Source organism: Electrona antarctica (genome assembly GCF_951216825.1).
Source record: "Electrona antarctica genome assembly, chromosome: 13".
Taxonomy (NCBI): domain Eukaryota; kingdom Metazoa; phylum Chordata; class Actinopteri; order Myctophiformes; family Myctophidae; genus Electrona; species Electrona antarctica.
Window position 1 is genome coordinate 47,970,025 of NC_136794.1, and position 21,723 is coordinate 47,991,747.

At 44.4% G+C, this 21,723-nt stretch overlaps 2 protein-coding genes across 2 annotated transcripts in view; both read right to left on the reverse strand.

Annotated features, from left to right (window-relative positions):
• The window catches only part of rmp64 (ribonuclease MRP subunit p64), a 201,185-nt gene that overhangs the window by 123,003 nt on the left and 56,459 nt on the right, over positions 1-21,723 (reverse strand). The gene's annotated exons all lie outside the window — the stretch shown is intronic.
• The window catches only part of LOC306935952 (ras-related protein Ral-B), a 47,432-nt gene continuing 42,379 nt past the window's right edge, over positions 16,671-21,723 (reverse strand). The window contains exon 5 of the mRNA XM_079519329.1: positions 16,671-20,980. Within this exon, the coding sequence (XP_079375455.1) occupies positions 20,858-20,980 (123 nt within the window). The 3' untranslated portion in view covers positions 16,671-20,857. The remainder of the gene's footprint in view (positions 20,981-21,723) is intronic.

Consider the following 21,723-nt stretch of genomic DNA (forward strand, 5'->3'; position numbering starts at 1 on the left):
CATCACATCACTCCCTCGGGTCGTTGGTGATATACACATCATCATGACATCATCATGACATCACGTCCCTCCCTCGGGTCGTTGGTGAGATACACATCATCATGACATCATCATGACATCACATCACTCCCTCGGGTCGTCAGTGATATACACATCATCATGACATCATCATGACATCACATCACTCCCTCGGGTCGTTGGTGAAATACACGCCAAGTCTGAAGTTGGTTTCTAGTTGGAACCAGACAGTGGCCTTGTGGTTAGAGTGTCCGCCCTGAAACTGGGAGGTCGTGGGTTCGATCCCCGGCCGGGTCATACCAAAGACTGTAAAAATGGGACCCAATGCCTCCCTGCTTGACACTCAGCATCAATGGGTTGATGCTGAGTGTCAAATCAACTGATGATTCCCGAGCGTGGCGCCACTTCAAGAGATGGGTCAAATGCGGAGAACAAATTTCACTGCGGTAACGTGTGTGACTAATCGTACGACTTTGGACGGTTCTCAGGAGCACAGACAGACAGACAGACATGCTCGCTGAATGTCCCAGGAGGCTATTTCCCTTCCTGTCATGATTCTGAAATGAAACACCGTTCTGCTCAATGCAACATTTTGAAGACCGAACAGGCTGTGATACAAGTTTTTTGAGTGTTGTATCCAAGGTTTTGAAATCGGAGAACAAATGTGTGAAAATATGGCTAAAGCGACCGGTGGCAAAATAGAGCAAGGAGGGAAGGACTCGCAACACAGGAATAAAGAGATCAGACATACCTTGTTTTGCATATAAAATCCTTAATTAAAAGATCCAGGGCTGACCAGAGTAGCCTATTATGGCAACCGTTTCAGTGCGCTGACTGGTGATATATGTATCAGTTGGATATATATGTTCAGTGCAAACGCCCACGATATTTATGGCTCAGACCTGCTGTCCATCTAATTTATGTATTAACTCATTTTGACCTGGGAAGGATTCTACAAATGTCTTCTAAATCCTGACAGTTTTCTGAAAAACCTCATGTTTCTATGTCAGTCGTTCTCAAACATTTTCATATCAAGGACCCCCAAAAATATATGTATTAAGGCCGCCGACCCCCATCTGAAAATATGTTGTTCCAGGAACCCCTCCAGAAGCAAAGATTTGAGTTAAAAACGTTCGCTCTGAAAGAATAATATTCAAAGATTTGTGCCACATTTTCACGATTTTTCAAAAATAGCAGAACTACAAACTCGTAGCGCGGCACTCGGTGCCGCGCTATGAGCTTGTAGATCTGCTATTTTTCAATAGCTAAATTATAACATGTTTAAAACACCAAAAGGGGTTCCCACCCAAAATGGATTAAATCAAAATCGTCGTTTGATACCAGCATTAATATGTTCTGCCTATAAGGATGTGTGTTCAGGTGGTTTAGGAGAATTAGGCCGAATCTGACCGAAGGGAATGAAATGTATTTGGTATAAATTGTCGATCTCGGTGGCTCTGAAATTGGGGTCTGGGGACTCTCAGGGGTCTCAGGGGTCGTAGAGGGACTTCCATTAGGGTTCTCCTGTGAAATGATTGATAGTGAGAAACCAAATGGACCCTTACGTGTCTGTAACTCTGAGAGTGTACAAGTGGAACCAAATGGGCCCTTAGAGGTCTCTATAGCTCTGACAATGAATGTACGAGTGGAACCAAGTGGACCCTTACATGTCTGTATGACTCTGAGAATGTATAAGTGGAACAAAATGAACCCTGCCTTACTAACCTCGCGTCACCCCGGAGGAAAGCGCCTGTTGGTCCGTGTTCCTAAATCGCTGTGGGAGCCGCTCGGGAGCGGACGGTAACTTATGTCATGTTGTAGTCACTGATTTGTAGTCATCAGGATGGTAACTTACGTCATGTTGTAGTCACTGGTTTGTAGTCATCAGGATGGTAACTTACGTCATGTTGTAGTCACTGGTTTGTAGTCATCAGGATGGTAACTTACGTCATGTTGTAGTCACTGGTTTGTAGTCATCAGGATGGTAACTTACGTCATGTTGTAGTCACTGGTTTGTAGTCATCAGGACGGTAACTTACGTCATGTTGTAGTCACTGATTTGTAGTCATCAGGATGTTGTAGTCAATGATTTGTAGTCATCAGGACGGTAACTTACGTCATGTTGTAGTCACTGGTTTGTAGTCATCAGGACGGTAACTACGTCATGTTGTAGTCACTGGTTTGTAGTCCTCAGGATGGTAACTTACGTCATGTTGTAGTCACTGGTTTGTAGTCCTCAGGATGGTAACTTACGTCATGTTGTAGTCACTGGTTTGTAGTCATCAGGACGGTAACTTACGTCATGTTGTGGTCACTGGTTTGTAGTCATCAGGATGGTAACTAAACTTTGTTGTAGTCACTGGTTTGTAGTCCTCAGGATGGTAACTTACGTCATGTTGTAGTCACTGGTTTGTAGTCATCAGGACGGTAACTTACGTCATGTTGTAGTCACTGATTTGTAGTCATCAGGATGTTGTAGTCAATGATTTGTAGTCATCAGGACGGTAACTTACGTCATGTTGTAGTCACTGGTTTGTAGTCATCATGATGGTAACTTACGTCATGTTGTAGTCACTGATTTGTAGTCATCAGGACGGTAACTTACGTCATGTTGTAGTCACTGGTTTGTAGTCATCATGATGGTAACTTACGTCATGTTGTAGTCACTGATTTGTAGTCATCAGGACGGTAACTTACGTCATGTTGTAGTCACTGGTTTGTAGTCATCAGGACGGTAACTTATACGTCATGTTGTAGTCACTGATTTGTAGTCATCAGGATGGTAACTTACGTCATGTTGTAGTCACTGGTTTGTAGTCATCAGGACGGTAACTTATCATGTTGTAGTCACTGGTTTGTAGTCATCAGGACGGTAACTTACGTCATGTTGTAGTCACTGGTTTGTAGTCATCAGGACGGTAACTTACGTCATGTTGTAGTCACTGGTTTGTAGTCATCAGGACGGTAACTTACGTCATGTTGTAGTCACTGGTTTGTAGTCATCAGGACGGTAACTTATCATGTTGTAGTCACTGGTTTGTAGTCATCAGGACGGTAACTTATCATGTTGTAGTCACTGGTTTGTAGTCATCAGGACGGTAACTTACGTCATGTTGTAGTCACTGGTTTGTAGTCATCAGGACGGTAACTTATACGTCATGTTGTAGTCACTGATTTGTAGTCATCAGGATGGTAACTTACGTCATGTTGTAGTCACTGATTTGTAGTCATCAGGACGGTAACTTATACGTCATGTTGTAGTCACTGATTTGTAGTCATCAGGACGGTAACTTACGTCATGTTGTAGTCACTGATTTGTAGTCATCAGGACGGTAACTTACGTCATGCTGTAGTCACTGATTTGTAGTCATCAGGATGGTAACTTACGTCATGTTGTAGTCACTGATTTGTAGTCATCAGGACGGTAACTTACGTCATGTTGTAGTCACTGATTTGTAGTCATCAGGATGGTAACTTACGTCATGTTGTAGTCACTGGTTTGTAGTCATCAGGATGGTAACTTACGTCATGTTGTAGTCACTGATTTGTAGTCATCAGGATGGTAACTTACGTCATGTTGTAGTCACTGATTTGTAGTCATCAGGCCGGTAACTTACGTCATGTTGTAGTCACTGATTTGTAGTCATCAGGCCGGTAACTTACGTCATGTTGTAGTCACTGGTTTGTAGTCATCAGGACGGTAACTTACGTCATGTTGTAGTCACTGATTTGTAGTCATCAGTATGGTAACTTACGTCATGTTGTAGTCACTGGTTTGTAGTCATCAGGACAGTAACTTACGTCATGTTGTAGTCACTGGTTTGTAGTCATCAGGACGGTAACTTACGTCGTTGTAGTCACTGGTTTGTAGTCATCAGGACGGTAACTTACGTCATGTTGTAGTCACTGATTTGTAGTCATCAGGATGGTAACTTACGTCATGTTGTAGTCACTGGTTTGTAGTCATCAGTATGGTAACTTACGTCATGTTGTAGTCACTGATTTGTAGTCATCAGGACGGTAACTTACGTCATGTTGTAGTCACTGGTTTGTAGTCATCAGGACGGTAACTTACGTCGTTGTAGTCACTGGTTTGTAGTCATCAGGACGGTAACTTACGTCATGTTGTAGTCACTGATTTGTAGTCATCAGGATGGTAACTTACGTCATGTTGTAGTCACTGATTTGTAGTCATCAGGACGGTAACTTACGTCATGTTGTAGTCACTGATTTGTAGTCATCAGGACGGTAACTTACGTCATGTTGTAGTCACTGATTTGTAGTCATCAGTATGGTAACTTACGTCATGTTGTAGTCACTGGTTTGTAGTCATCAGGATGGTAACTTACGTCATGTTGTAGTCACTGATTTGTAGTCATCAGGCCGGTAACTTACGTCATGTTGTAGTCACTGATTTGTAGTCATCAGGACAGTAACTTACGTCATGTTGTAGTCACTGGTTTGTAGTCATCAGGATGGTAACTTACGTCATGTTGTAGTCACTGATTTGTAGTCATCAGGACAGTAACTTACGTCATGTTGTAGTCACTGGTTTGTAGTCATCAGGACAGTAACTTACGTCATGTTGTAGTCACTGATTTGTAGTCATCAGGACAGTAACTTACGTCATGTTGTAGTCACTGATTTGTAGTCATCAGGACAGTAACTTACGTCATGTTGTAGTCACTGATTTGTAGTCATCAGGACAGTAACTTACGTCATGTTGTAGTCACTGATTTGTAGTCATCAGGACAGTAACTTACGTCATGTTGTATGGTCACTGGTTTGTAGTCATCAGGATGGTAACTTACGTCATGTTGTAGTCACTGATTTGTAGTCATCAGGACAGTAACTTACGTCATGTTGTATGGTCACTGGTTTGTAGTCATCAGGATGGTAACTTACGTCATGTTGTATGGTCACTGGTTTGTAGTCATCAGGATGGTAACTTACGTCATGTTGTAGTCACTGATTTGTAGTCATCAGACAAGAAAACCACAACCGGAATAAGAACAACCCAAAATAATTCTTCGCAACCATAATTTTAGGGCCTACCCGATAAAATAGAATTACGCTGTGAGATAACAGGTATATACAGACGCTAAATAGTCTCTGGAAAGTATACTCACATTTATAATTTAGAAATCACATCCGTGTGAAGTGAGGGGCGCTCTAAATCATACATCATCTCATTCCGGACAATCCGAATTTGCGTCACCTCACCTTCGTCTACAATGTTTGTGTTTGCACAAGCACTCAAAGCTGACCATGCATTGTCAATGGAATTTAATGTTTGTGTTAGGACAATGTTTGTGTATTTACTGCCTTACAGGCAGTAAGTAGCCTGCCTTACAGGTCTGTCCCTGGAACAACATATGTTCAGACGGGGCGTCGGCAGCCAATTACATATAATCTTGGGGGTCCTTGACATGAAAATGTTTCAGAATGACTTAGGGGTTTTTCAGAAAACCGATTTAGAAGGCATTTGTAGAATCGTCCTCAGGTCTAAATTGGCTAGAGAGTAGAACACTAAAGACAACATAGCAGTATAGCTACCTTTATATCATTAGATAAATAGGCCTGCAGCTTTCAGCTCACATTGGAAACAATTTCACAGGAATGGTTATCCCAGCTCACCCATCTCATTCAACGGAGCCATTCATTTACACTGCTTAGGCAACACGAACAGCAGCAAACTAACAGATAGGCCTCTACTCGAAAGAAAGAGCACAGCTGAACCAATCAACTGAACAAAAGGGAATGGCGTGACTGCCCTCACATGGCCGCGGAGAGAACATCACTCTTCTCTCTCAGTTCCCCCCATGCCCCTCTCTCTCTCTCTCTCACACACACACACACACACACACACACACAGTCACGCGCACGCACGCACACACGCACGCACGCACGCACGCACACGCGCACACACACACACACACTCTCACTCCGACAGCTATACACAGCGGCACACAGTCGTCGCAGAAAATAGAAGTTATTCTCTGTCCGTTGCATTTATCTTACAGGTCGGGAGCAATTCCACCGAGTCTTTTTTTCTGTTGCTGTATAATGAAGGGCCGTGATGGTGCTTTATCACTTCGGAGAGCATCCTCATCCTCCAACATTAGCTCACATATAATGAGGGTTACTCAGAGGACGGGGGCCTCTCTCCTCTCTGCGGAATGATAAAAGACCCCAGAGTGCGCCGGCGACACAGCATCGGTCATTAGCACACCGGCTCACTTTGCCCTTTCATATATTTCTAAATAAGTGCCTCGCCGTGGGTTTAACGGACCACCTAATCTGCCTACTTAGAGGTGCCGAGGCAGTGCGGAGAAAACCTACAGCCCCGGAGAGTCAGCCCAGGTACATGAACCCATGGATGCTAATCATCGGCGGCGCTCCGACATGAGGGCCTCTGTGGGCGCCGTTCCGCCACCGACAATGACATCACTCATTATTACTGCATAGTGATTTTTTTGGGTGACAAAGTGTACCGACGTGGTGTGTGTGGACAAAGTAGGGTACTCAATGCCGGGCAGCCCGGTATACTTGTTGTCGTTGTCGATATACTATATGTTCTACATACTAGTGGTCAAATCAGGCTACGGCTTGGCCTTCCATCTAGAAGCCATTCAACCTCTGACCCCTCATTTTAATAATAATAATAATATCTTGGATTTATATAGCGCTTTTCATGACACTCAAAGATGCTTTACATGTGTTGGGGCCAGGGGGGGGGGGACAAGGAAAAGGACAACTTTATTAGGAATTACAATTAAAAGAGTAAAACCAATAAAACAGTGCATATAACAAGTTTAAAAACACATCAGCTTGGAAATGCGATTGTGAACAGGTGGGTTTTCAGTGCAGATTTGAAGGTAGGAAGTGAGGGGGGGGGCGTCTCGGATGTGTTTGGGGAGAGTGTTCCAGAGGGTAGGGGCGGTCACAGAGAAGACCCTGTTTTTGCGTTTGATCTTTTTGCGCCAGGCCGTCAGTGGGGTGGGGAGAGCTTGTTTTACCCCACCGCCAGGCCGTCAGTGGGGTGGGGAGAGCTTGTTTTACCCCACCGCCAGGCCGTCAGTGGGGTGGGGAGAGCTTGTTTTACCCCACCGCCAGGCCGTCAGTGGGGTGGGGAGAGCTTGTTTTACCCCACCGCCAGGCCGTCAGTGGGGTAGGGAGAGCTCTGCTGTGTTAATTTGTTTTACCCCACCGCCAGGCCGTCAGTGGGGTAGGGAGAGCTTGTTTTACCCCACCGCCAGGCCGTCAGTGGGGTAGGGAGAGCTTGTTTTACCCCACCGCCAGGCCGTCAGTGGGGTAGGGAGAGCTTGTTTTACCCCACCGCCAGGCCGTCAGTGGGGTAGGGAGAGCTTGTTTTACCCCACCGCCAGGCCGTCAGTGGGGTAGGGAGAGCTTGTTTTACCCCACCGCCAGGCCGTCAGTGGGGTAGGGAGAGCTTGTTTTACCCCACCGCCAGGCCGTCAGTGGGGTAGGGAGAGCTCTGCTGTGTTAATTTGTTTTACCCCACCGCCAGGCCGTCAGTGGGGTAGGGAGAGCTTGTTTTACCCCACCGCCAGGCCGTCAGTGGGGTGGGGAGAGCTTGTTTTACCCCACCGCCAGGCCGTCAGTGGGGTGGGGAGAGCTTGTTTTACCCCACCGCCAGGCCGTCAGTGGGGTAGGGAGAGCTTGTTTTACCCCACCGCCAGGCCGTCAGTGGGGTAGGGAGAGCTTGTTTTACCCCACCGCCAGGCCGTCAGGGGGGTAGGGAGAGCTTGTTTTACCCCACCGCCAGGCCGTCAGTGGGGTAGGGAGAGCTTGTTTTACCCCACCGCCAGGCCGTCAGTGGGGTAGGGAGAGCTTGTTTTACCCCACCGCCAGGCCGTCAGTGGGGTAGGGAGAGCTTGTTTTACCCCACCGCCAGGCCGTCAGGGGGGTAGGGAGAGCTTGTTTTACCCCACCGCCAGGCCGGCAGTGGGGTAGGGAGAGCTTGTTTTACCCCACCGCCAGGCCGTCAGAGGGGTAGGGAGAGCTTGTTTTACCCCACCGCCAGGCCGTCAGTGGGGTAGGGAGAGCTTGTTTTACCCCACCGCCAGGCCGTCAGTGGGGTAGGGAGAGCTTGTTTTACCCCACCGCCAGGCCGTCAGGGGGGTAGGGAGAGCTTGTTTTACCCCACCGCCAGGCCGTCAGTGGGGTAGGGAGAGCTTGTTTTACCCCACCGCCAGGCCGTCAGTGGGGTAGGGAGAGCTTGTTTTACCCCACCGCCAGGCCGTCAGTGGGGTAGGGAGAGCTTGTTTTACCCCACCGCCAGGCCGTCAGGGGGGTAGGGAGAGCTTGTTTTACCCCACCGCCAGGCCGGCAGTGGGGTAGGGAGAGCTTGTTTTACCCCACCGCCAGGCCGTCAGAGGGGTAGGGAGAGCTTGTTTTACCCCACCGCCAGGCCGTCAGTGGGGTAGGGAGAGCTTGTTTTACCCCACCGCCAGGCCGTCAGTGGGGTTCAGAGCTCTGCTGTGTTCATTTGGACCGCACGCAAGTGGACTGGTTATTATCAGTGGTGGAAAAAGTACTCAATTGTTTTACTTAAGTAAAAGTACCAATACTGCAATTTAGAACTACTTTGTTACAAGTAAAAGTACGGAATTGAAAATGTACTTGAGTAAAAGTACAAAAGTATCGGCATCAAAATGTACTAAAGTACTAAAAGTAAAAGTAATTATTGTGCAGAATGTGCCATTTCACAAGTTCAAAATGTGTACAAAGTCTATTGAAAATAGCTGATCTACAAGCTCACAATGCGTTGTGTTGCGAACTTGCGACGCATTGTGAGCTTTATAGATCAGCTATTTTCAAATGGCCGAAATGTATAGGGTTGAAGTGGTTAATGTATGTTTTCTAATCAAAATTGAAATCGCCAAAGTAACTAGTAACTAAAGTTTTCAAATGATTGTAGTGGAGTAAAAGTACAAATTTTGGCTCTGAGATGTTAGTGGAGTAGAAGTAAAAGTATTGGAAATTGGAAATACTCAAGTAAAGTACAAATACCTCAAATTTTTACTTAAGTGCAGTACGTAAGTAAAAGTACTTAGTTACTTTCCACCACTGGTTATTATTATAACCTCACACAAACTGAACCTAACCTCAACTTTAACCTCACAAAAATTATACCTAACCTTAACGTACTTTATTGGCCAAAAAAGTAGTCTGCAGTTGTTGGAAAAATAGTGGCAGCAGCAGAATTTGATACCAGGAGGAGGTGCGAGTTGGGAGTCTAATGACTAGCGAGGCACGCTAGTACGCTACCGAGCTGGCTGCCAGAACGGGGTTTTCTAGCTGTGTTAGAATGTGAGAAAGCCCCTCCCTGTGGGCGCCCCACTACTAGTCGCCCCTAGTAGTGGTAGCCGGTGATATAAAGCAAGCGCCCATCAGGTCCCACACACTGTGAAAAAGGTAGTCCCGACTCCCCAGGGGGTAGAAGACAGAGAACAGGAAACATGCGAACAAGAAGGCACTGGAGCAGCTCAGACGATTTAGGCCCTTAGTTTATTATAACTGGGTGCAAGTAAAAAGTGACAACGTTTCGATGTGTAAGTTACATCTTCGACATCGAAACGTTGTCACTTTTTACCTGCACCCTGTTATAATAAACTAAGGGCCTAAATCGTCTGAGCTGCTCCAGTGCCTTCTTGTTCGCATGTTATCTGTCCTGCTTCTGAGATGCACCAGACTGGCCTGCTATAGGCTAGAGGCTCCTGAGATGCACCAGACTGGCCTGCTATAGGCTAGAGGCTCCTGAGATGCACCATACTGGCCTGCTATAGGCTAGAGGCTCCTGAGATGCACCAGACTGGCCTGCTATAGGCTAGAGGCTCCTAAGATGCACCAGAGTACAGGAACTTGCAATGGGTCTGGTCTACACCTTATTGATAAATGATACCCATGTAAAGTACCTGTCTAACTACTACTAAAATGTCAAGTCCACAATCACAACACCAGAGGGTGATGAGCTCCACAAATCACATTCAATCCAGATTTAGCACAAACAAGGGTTTCAACTTGTTCTCCTGCTATGCCACCAAAATGTGGAATACCGAATACCCTACCAACATAAAGAAATGTGAATCCCTACGCTCTTTCAAAACCACTCTAACTGAACACTTACAGGTGGCTACAATTCGGAACTGGCCCCAGTAAAAATAAGTTAACACATTTTTATGATTTTTCAAAAATAGCAGACCTACAAGCTCATAGCGCGCCACTCGGTGGCGCGCTATGAGCTTGTAGATCTGCTATTTTCAATAGCTAAAGTATAACATAATGCTTAGTTAAAACACCAAAACGGGTTCCCGTCCAGTTAATAAAAACATTTGCAATTTTCAGTTTCAGTTTCAATTTGTCTTGTAGGACTAAATGATAGATGTCTGTGATTTAATTGTGATATCAGTGTCTTTCCACACTTTTTATTTCGAATAGAATAAGTAGCACTAACTTTAACAATTAATTTGACGTGCAGGGGACAGGCCAGTCGATATTTGAAACACATCCTCAGAATAAGCCATCATTAAAAAAAAAAGGGCGACATTTATTTATTTTTCCTCCAGACAGTAGGAGATTAAATCCTGGGCGTGTTTGACAAAATAACACCCCTATCGATTGGAAGGCTGAGGCTGCATCTCAGAAATACCAAATGACAAGCTTGAATAACCCATTTTGACCTGAGATCAGATTCTAAAAATGTCTTCTAGACTTCTACATTTCTGAAAAAGCTATGTTTCTAAGCTATGTTTCTATGTCGTTCTTCGATTTTTCAAAAATAGCAGATCTACAAGCGCATAACGCGCCACTCGGTGGCACGCTATGAGCTTGTAGATCTGCTATTTTTCAATAGCTAAAGCATAACATAATGCTAACACCAAAAGGGGTTCCCGCCAAGAATGGGATAATATCGTCTCTGCCAGGTGGAAACCTCATATGTCCGCAAAACGGTTACGTTTCAGAAGTTAAATTCAAAAGTAGCAAAAGTAGCCGATCTAACAAGCTCAAAATGCAGTTTTTCTGTGAAACTGAAGTATGATCAAGGACAAGCAGGGCATTAATTTATGAAAAGAACACAAAACGTTTCTGCCCGACAACAACGATGACATTTCTGCTATTGTGTTTTTCATTTCTAAACATGCCACACTCCCCAAGACTAGTAGAGAATGGGTCATCTGTGAGGACATGAACCCATTAAGGACTTTTCCGATTCTAAGTCATTAGCACACCGGCACACAATATCTATTGTATATTCATTGAAACCCAGGAGTGAATGTTTCCTTCAAGGCCATCTTTTGAAGTGTCATACCGTCCTAGGTTGGTGGTACTTAGCTTTGATGAGCCACATTTCATTGAGTTGCCTTTTTCCTTGCCTTTTTCAGGTAAGACTTTTATGTTGCTTTGCTTCTATTAATCTACACAAGGTCTGTTTAGCACCTTTCAAAGTCTGAATTTTTTCTTTTTATGCTGCCAATATACTGTACATAGCAACAAGAACCCCAAAAGGGGTTCCCTTCCTGTAGGAGTAAGGCTGGGTAATTAACCAAAGTATATCTAAACCGATATTTAGAAGCAATAACCAACTTATAATTGGAACTAAAAAAACATCGCATGGATGGATGCACCTGGGACGTATCCTCAGTGATGTATCCCAAGGTCACCTGGGACGTATCCTCAGTGATGTATCCCAAGGTCACCTGGGACGTATCCTCAGTGATGTATCCCAAGGTCACCTGGGACGTATCCTCAGTGATGTATCCCAAGGTCATCGGGGTTTCGGGTCTGGCAACATCATACTAACCCCTCACTTAGGTGACCCAGCCGGGGTGATCAAGTCCCGACTTACGTCAAAGTATAGCTATACCCACGATCAGTCCCATTAGGGAAAGACACGGTCACACAGTCCGCCGCTCCCAAACTACTCTGCCGGGACTGGGAGGTCTGGCGCGTGGAAGGACCAGGCTCTGTGGGTTGACTCCTGTCCGGGCCCCTCCTACGTCTCACCAGGTCCACTCCTGCTCTCACCAGGTGCAGCGCAGGACCTGTGCGTTGCACCAGACTCCCAGCACCAGACACAGAGCGGTGGATTATTGAGCCGCAATGGTTCCGCAGGCTCCACCGGGCACCGGAAACCCCTTTTGGTGTTAGCATTATGTTATGCTTTAGCTATTGAAAAATAGCAGATCTATAAGCTCAGAGCATGTAGGTCTGCTATTTTTGAAAAATCGAAGAACGACTGACATAGAAACATAGCTTTTTCAGAAAACTGTCAGGATGTAGAAGACATTTTTAGAATCTGATCTCAGGTCAGAATGGGTTAAAGGCCTTACAGTGGGCTGTTGGTCCTCCTCCTCACGGAAGACAGTCTGGGGCGCCAACCCATACTGCTCCGAGTCCCGGGTGCCGTCTACAAAACGACACCCGGGGAAAATCGATTAAGCACTGACTTGACCTCTGGCTGCATCATACTTTGTTGAACAATGGTGGTCTAGTGAAAATAGCAGATCTACAAGCTCACAACACCTGCATTGATAGTAGGATAATGACACCCACAAAATATGGATGCCAGGTTGAAACAATGGGCACACACTGCATGCATAAATGCAAATATATTGATGTTGTCCAACAAGACAAATAACGGCATACTGTATAGGAGTCTGGTTGTGTAATATCAAGGGGGTTTTCTATTTAGATATGGTGCAGTGAGTCCCCAGCCATACAGTGTTATCTTCTTATCTTTTTTATTATTATTTTTTTTGAGGGGTGCTAACCCCTCCTATGTCCAGCTTTGAGGGTTTGTGCAAACACAAACATTGTCCTCCTAACACAAACATTGTCCTCCTAACACAAGCATTGTCCTCCTAACACAAACATTGTCCTCCTAACACAAACATTGAATGCCATTGACAATGAATGGCCAGTTTTGAGTGTTTGTGTAAACACAAACATTGAAGACAAAAGTGAGGACGCAAATTGTGATTGGCCCGAATGAGATGATGTAGGATGATAAGAGCGCCCCTCGATCACTTCACACGGGTGTGATTTTTATTTTGTAAACAAATACCCTACTTTGTCCGAATACAAGAACACTCGCCCCCAAAATACGCTCGCTATACCAGGTCAAGACTCAAAAGCGTGCGTGTCTACGTGCGTGCGTGCGTGTGTGTGTGTGGCCTCTGACCCCCATTTCAAAATACGTTGTTCCAGGGACCCCCCAGAAGCAAAGATTTGAGTTAAAAATGTTCACTCTGAAAGAATTCATTCCAAATTCGCGCCACATTTTCACGATTTCTCGTAGCTTGTAGATCTGCTATTTTTCAACAGCTAAAGTATAACATAATGCTTAAAACACCAAAAGGGGTTCCCGCCAAGAATGGGATAATAACCAACCATTGCTTCATCTTGTGGCTGATACACCAATTCTCTCAAATATAGGAGAAGGCTCCTATATTTGAGATATTGGAGATTATAGGAGAAGGCCAATAAAGAAATGCCGATAGTATCTCTCTGTCACACACGTATGAGGACAAAACAAAAGGCCATTGCGGTACGCCGACAGCGGTATTATACGAATACCGGAGAACTCTCCAGTTTACCAAGTCGCAGAGGCGAACATTCTTCATCAATGTCTTCATCGTTATGCTAACATGCTGTCTTCATCAGTGTAGGATGTCAAACTCACAGATGTTATAGTTCATTTCCAAAGTGATCAAATTATTTTGTGCTCCAAAACTGTGGAATGCACTCCCCGTTGCAGTCAGAACTGCAGCATCACCCCCGATCTTCCGCCGTAGTCTGAAAACCCACCTTTTCAGACTCCATCCCATGGCCCATAGCACTTACCCTAGCCCCTTAGATAGCACTTTTTAGACTTAGATAGCATTTGAAACAGACTTATAGCATGGCATGTACACAGCACAATAATTGCATTGTATGTAGTCATAGCACTTCATAGTACATGTATGTATAGCATAGTATAGTATATATATGTATAGTGTCATTATATAGATATGTTCTAGTTACGTTCTTAGCTTACGCATGTCTCATGATAAATGCATTTTATATATGTGATGTATTCCCGTGCTTTATGTTCTTGCCTAATGTAAATCGCTCTGGATTAAGAGCGTCTGCTAAATGCCTACATTGTAAATGGTCAGCTAGATCAGGGGTTCTCAACGTTTTTGGCCGGGGACCACTGGAAATGCTTTGGCAATGTCTCGGGACCCCCGCCCCGCCCCCTCCCGACCCCCAATATAAATGGACTGCTACAATAACCTTAACCCATTTTGGGCGGGAACCCCTTTTGGTGTTTTAAGCATTATGTTATAATTTAGCTATTGAAAAATAGCAGATCTACAAGCTCATAGCGCGCCACCGAGTGGCGCGCTACGAGCTTGTAGATCTGCTATTTTTGAAAAATCGTGAAAATAAATCTTTTTTTTTTTTGAAAATTATTTGGGGACCCCCTAAAATAATTTGGCGACCCCCCGAGGGGTCGCGACCCACGGGTTGAGAACCCCTGAGCTAGATGATGAAAAGGTGAGTATGTGAATACCAATGATAAGTAGGCCTACCATTTCAGGATATTGTTTACCAATGAATTACATTGTTTCGGTACTTTGGTGTTTAAACTTTTAGCCTTTAGCCTTTTATTCCTACGTTCTCTAGTGTTAACTCTAAACAACTATGCTCTCTCTCTCTCTCTCAATTCAATGCAATTTAAATGAAGGTGAAGTAAAAAAATAAAATGCACTAAATCACGGCGAGTTGGTAAACTGGCGAGTTCTCCGGATACCTATTATACGATCGATGCAGATCCAATAGCCAGTGAGTTACTGGACTAAATTGGACAGAAAACGCCCAAGGAGTAGAAAACAGGCCAGTGGCCACATGATGTCCTGAAATGACTCCGTAGCCTCAGCGTCCAGAACTACAGCAGGCTATATGTTTTGTTTTTTCTTTATTTACCCAGGGAAGTAGCTGAGCACAGGTGCTCATTTTCAGCAACGCCCTGCACATAGACACACACACACACACACACACACACACACACACACACACACACACACACACACACACACACACACAGTCTTATACTGTTGGCCACTAAGCAGCTCCAGGGGGAGCAGAGCATATATATGTACAGTATATGGCATCAATAAATCAATGATGTGCAAAAACTGCTGGCTGGAGTACCTACAACTGCCACCAGAGGGCAGTGTGTAACATCTATGCTCAGACTTTACACTGATGACTATAGAGTCTACACTTCACTTACTGTTAAAACTATTCTTAAAATAGAACTAATAGAAGATTTGCTTTTAAACGTTTAAACAAATGTGTATTTCTGTTAAAAATATAAAGTTAGGGAATTCTCAAAGAGTTGTACAACAATGTTGTTTCTTTTTGGTCTCCTTTTTTTATTTTTTTCATTTGATGAATCATGGTATAACCTGAATGGCAGTGGTTCCCAAAGTGGGGTCCGGGGACCCCCAGGGGTCCTTGAGGGAGTTCCAGGGGGTCCCCACTGCTAAATGATAGTTTGGAACCAAATGGAGCCTTATGGGACTATAACTCTGAGAGTGTACAGTACACATGGAACCAAACTGTTAGGGTCCCTAACAGTGATTTTACAATATAAATTGGGGGTCCCAGAGATATAAATGCCATCAAGTGGGGGTCCGTAAGACTAATGCACGTCAAACTGGGGGTCCTTGACATTGAAATGGTTGAGAATCATTTCTAGAGCCGTAAAAATCTTCTCTTATGGGGGTCCCTGGCATCATCTCTTCAAATGGGGGTCCACGGGCTAATTTGTGTAAATTTTGGGGTCCTTGATATGAAAAGGTTTGGGCACCCCTGCAGTATGTGGTTGGTAGCCATTGGACAGCAGATCATCTATAATTTGAGGACTCTTAATTGAAGATTAAGGGCTCCATTTTCGTCACCGCCAAGCCCCTTATCCCTAAAACTTATTTACCTTTTTTTACTATTTTGCTAAACATTTGTATAGTTCAAATGGCCAGTCTACAAGCTCACATGTCAATGTAGATTGGCTAGTTGAACTAAAATAGTAGTTTTAGTTCAACTACTAGTTCTAGTACTATTTTTTCAAAATAGTAGAAAAAAGGCAAAGAAGTTTAGGGATAAGGGGTTTAGCGGTGAGGAAAATGGAGCCCTATGAGTCCTACTCTAAGGAGATCCTACTCAGAGGCAGGTAGAATAAATGGAGCCCTATGAGTCCTACTCTAAGGAGATCCTACTCAGAGGAGATCCTACTCTAAGGAGATCCTACTCAGAGGCAGGTAGAATAAGGAAATAAATGTAATCATGTTAAACCATCAATGGAATAAATAAAGATAATAAACATAGCTCATAGCATGAGTTATTTTCTTTTTTCTTCTTCTCCAAAACGTATTCAAGTAAAATGGTGTATCAGTATGAGTATGTATTTTGAATAAAATTTGGCAATTATTTATCTCTTACACAGATCTCAACAAACGGTATAGGCAATTAAGCCAGAGAACTGGACAGAGCCATTGTTGCGAGAACAGTGCTTTTGGTCGACAAGTCAACGTCCACATGCCTATATAAAAAAACAAAAAGAAAACCCAACAGAGTCTCACTTATACAAAGAAAGAAACGCATTTTATTTGGCAACATTATTTTGAAGTCTTCTTTCAAAACGTTCAAACTGTCGATTCTTTTTCTCTCACAGTCGAGACAAAAATGAAATCCTACTCACAGTAGACTTATTAAAAGAAAAACAAACAGACGAACAAACAAACAAAAGAGAGATATAGTTAGAAAGAGAAGGCTTTGGGCTATAGGGATACAAACGTCTTGTTCTCTGTTGACTTGATTAAAACAACAACAGCTAACAACTGAAACCCCCTATACATGTTCCAGCCCACCCCCCCCCCCACCCACATACACACACCAAAACTCTTGGCCGGCAATAGAGCGTCGCAGTCCCGCCCCCTACCATGGACCAGGAAATGAATCCCAATGCATTTTTCCCATAGACATTTCAGAAAGTATTTATTTAAAGACGGTTACGCCGCGGACAAAGCCAACTCGAGTCGTGACAACTCATGACAACACAAACAATATTTTGGACCAAACAAATAATTACAAAGAAGAAAAACAACAAAAAAGTGTTTTCTTTCGTTTTTTTCTTCTTTCTAATTATTTTTTCTGCCCCAAAAATTGTTGTTTGTTGTCATGATTTGTCACGACTCGAGTTGGCTTTGTACGCGGCGTAAACGTCTTTAAATAAATACTTTCTGAAATGTCTATGAGGAAAATGAACGGAGAATCATTTCCTGGTCCATGGTAGGGGGCGGGACTGCGACGCTCTATTGCCGATCTACTATACACTCATTCCCAGGCTTACTCATCTGCGAAGAGAAAAGCCTGGTCTCGACCTAAGGCAGAGTCTGCCGGAAGTGCCGGGCCGGAACATCCGCCGGACGAATTTCCCCTCCCCCGGATACGTTATTTAAAAATATTTTTCGACCAATTCCCCAACTACTTCCGCTAATTAAGCCACTCAACCGGCCAGGTCGACTTGCCCAGGGTGCCGATCTACAAGCTTATTATAACGCGTTGCTGCAGTGCAATGGATTGTAAGCTTGTAGATCTGCTATTTCTAACCAACGTTCCTCCCCGCAACAGGAAGGCTAAGGGTCTGAGCACACTTTAGATTCCATGCGCGGACAGAAGAAGCTGTGTTTTGCGTCATTTCCGTTTTTTTAGACAGCTGGTGGATGGAAAAGAAGCTGCACCGAATCTGGCCGAATCGCGGCAATGTGCCACGTCGGCCAGATTCCCGGAAAAGCTTACCCCAGTGGCATTTTGCCGCGTGGGTGGAGCTTCTTTTCCATCCACCAGCTGTCTAAAAAAAACGGAAATTACGGCATTTTGCACGTGTACTTAGTGCACGCAGTGCGCTTAACGTCAAACGCACACATGCCCGGTGTAGCTTGGCCGTCACTCACACAGACACAGAAAGCAATAAGTAAGACTGTTTTTTTTCATTTCTTCTGGGCGACATACATACATACATACATACACTCAAGTTAATTAACATACACAAATCCAGAAAAAGAGGGGGAGGGGGGGGGGGGGGGGGGGGGAGTAATAGCTTGGACATCATCTTCAATTTTTTGTTGGCACATACGTACAACAGCTTTAAAAAAGAAAGTCCAGCGTGGATCCTTTGACAGGTCCATCTTTTTAAGGTATTGGCTGTAGTGCACTTTCTACAAAAAGGGTTTCTTTTTCTTTTCTTTTTTGAATAAAATAATTGAGGAAAAAGAAAAAAAACGCAGAGATCAACATTTAAGCCATTTTGGGCGGGAACCCCTTTTGGTGTTTTAAACATTGTTGTAATTTAGCTTTTGAAAAATCGAAGAACGACTGACATAGAAACATAGCTTTTTCAGAAAACTGTCAGGATTTAGAAGACAATTTTAGAATCTGATCTCAGGTCAAAATGGGTTAAGCCATTAGACTAGCGGTTCCCAAATGTTTTAGTTGGACACCCATTTGATGTCTCCCCAGATACCCCAGATGTCTCCCCAGCCAGGACCCAACCTAGTGTGGACACCCATTTGATGTCTCCCCAGCCAGGACCCAACCTAGTGTGGACACCCATTTGATGTCTCCCCAGCCAGGACCCTAACCTAGTGAAAACAGTCCATCACCTTGTGAGCTTTGATGCCTCCCCAGCCAGGACCCAACCTAGTGAAAACAGCCTTTTGTGAGCTTGTAGTGGCGAGCTTGTAGATCAGCTTTTTTTTTCATCACTTCTGAATAGTTTTACAATTTTCTTAGATTTTTAAATTTATTTATTTATTCATGAAATTCTTCTAAAAAAAGTTAGATTTTAAATGGATTTTTATTTTATCTTTTGAAATAAAAATGTATATATATTTTTAAACATTGGACACAAAAAAAAGGGATTTGTTTTTTTTTAAACTTTTTTTGTGATGTTACCGATTTTCGCGATAAGATGGAACCCGGTTGCACAATGACAATGTCCTTACCTACCTGTATATGGCACAATACAGGAGGACCAAATTCATGTTTCAATACAGGCAACCACCTCCTCATTACCTGGTTCTACTCTGTCCTCTTAGCTGGGTGATGAGTTACTACGTCAAATTGATAGTCGTCAATAAATTCTCACAAACTTCTCTCACCCTAAAAAACGCTCAAAACGTATCTTGAACAGGAGCTCATTTCTGTGAGAGATCAACGGGTCGGTCCACCATTTCTGTAACTATTGTTATCAAAATGGTATCCTTCTGGGGCAAAAAGAAGAAAAATACAAGGCAATTCATCTTGTAGTATAAATGTTAAAGGAGTGATAAAAACAAACGGCCTCTTAATGGTACATCTTCTTGACAGACATAGCTGCGGGGAAAAAAAGTAAAATAGTTACAGCCAACTGGTTGTGTTGACTCTTTAGTGTGGAACACATGTCTCCAGCATGTATTGGGAGTGTGAAGGCCCAACAGGTGGTGCATTTTGAATTAAGTGGCGTCCAAAAGAAAGTTGTCTGGCAGTTCCCTCTCTCTCAGGTCGGTGGTTTAAACGTGAGTGGAAGGAAGGCCTATGAATTACTGCTACAAAAAGTGGAGAGAACTTTTTGAAACTTTTCCCCCCATTTTTAGCATCCTCTTCGAACCAGGTGTGCTTTCAGTCAGTGAGGAGGTGAGAGATGTTTGTATGAAGGGGGGGGGGTTAGGGGTCAACATCTTCGATGAAGGTCACATCAGAGATCAACAACATGTGACCGCACGTAGAGCAGAGGAGTGGTCGGTTCCCTCATTAACGTGATGGGAGACTAATAAACGCAACAAGCTCAGGTAAATCGATGGTGAGATATAAACTAAGAACCTATGCTAAGAGAACATCAACAGAGGAGCGTTTAAACTGTGACAAAGACGCTATTCTGATCTTGGAATCCTGTCGATGAGGTTTGCAGGTCGTCCAAGCAGTCAGAATCGTTTGCCGCCCACAAGTAAAAACTGGAGAGTTTTAGTGTCAGTGGGACACAGTTTTGTCACCGTCTTATCGAGCCATGGAGTAGTACTGCTGTCTAAGAGTCACACAATAGTGGTAGTCTTCCTTTAAAAAACAACACAAAAAACGACAACTGTGAGGTTAACTTTTAAGGCTCAAACATAGTCTGGATTTTCGGTGGTGAGGTGACCACCGAACTACAACATGACGTCACTGAGGTGACCACCGAACTACAACATGACATCACGAGCCGCGGTGAAGAGCAAACCACCGCCACCGCTCCAGCCCTTCTCTCTGTTTTTACTCACCACCGCTCAACGTTATTTCAGCTCCGGTGGTCAGCTCACCACCGGAGCGGTGGTCAGCTCACCACCGAAAATCCAGACTATGAATAGGCCTTTAGTTTTATATACAAGAGGAGAGTGGCGGGAAGTTATTCTAGAGACACTAAATCATGGCCCAGCTATTAAAATAAAATCAGGCAATTTATTTTTGATGCGACAACGACGGGGAGGATGAACAACGTTCCCTGGCGTTGAAGCGACTGCGTTGTGTTTCTGTGTGGGGTCGATGGTTCTGTCGAGGTCCGTTTGGAGGGTGTGGGTCGTCGGTTCTGTCGAGGTCCGTGGAGGGTTTAGCGACTGCGTGTGTTTCTGTGTGGGTCGTCGGTTCTGTCGAGGTCCGTGGAGGGGTTCTGTGTGGGTCGGTGGTTCTGTGGAGGTCCGTGGAGGGTGTGTTTCTGTGTGGGTCGTCGGTTCTGTCGAGGTTCTGTGGAGGGTCTCTAAAGTAAACAGCAGCGCTCTTTGAAGCTCTTCTTGTTCTTCTTGTTCTTTCCTTTGCCGTTCTTGTCTTTGTTTTCCGTCATCTTTTTGCCTCGCACCTCACGCATGAGGTCGAAGAACACCTAGGCAAAAAAATACAGAAAACACAAGGAAACAAATCACTTAACACAGCCGACGCTAATCGCGTATCAATACGTTATCAATTAATCAAACGTCCGGTGCGAACCACGTATCCATACGTTCTAATCACTTTTTTATAGCATACTTTCATTCATCTTTTTACCCACCCGGACAATGAAGAACCATCCCCCTGTCATTGCTGCTTAGTCCCGCTCACGTGATCAGAAAAAAAAACCCAAAAAAAAGAAACCCCTCCTGAAAACAGGAGGGCGGGCCGCTTTACGTGTAGAAGCCAGTGTAAAATGGATGCACCCATGCCGATCTAGTCGGTGTGTGAAAAGAATCAAATTTCACCTAACCTCGCCTCACCAGGCTTTCCTCCACCTATTGGCTTTCACACCACACTATAATACTCGATTCCCCCCTCCCCTCCTGTTTCTCCTGCAGGAGGAGGGCCTTGCGAGATGGGGGCTCATGTCTCGGAAAAAAACATGATGAACGGAACGCTGTTACGCTGCCTAACACATGATCTGCAGATTCTGCACCAGATCGGCATTGCACAACGTCTGCAACACACATGGACAGATGCATGTTTACTTCTTCATACTGTAGCGACCAAACGATCCCCGAGCCTACAATACTACGAACTAACAAACGAACTACAGTATCGAGAGGGGCCGCCATGACAACAGACAGTCTACCGTTGGGGGATCACGTATCGCCATGCAGAGCCGTCATAATCGGA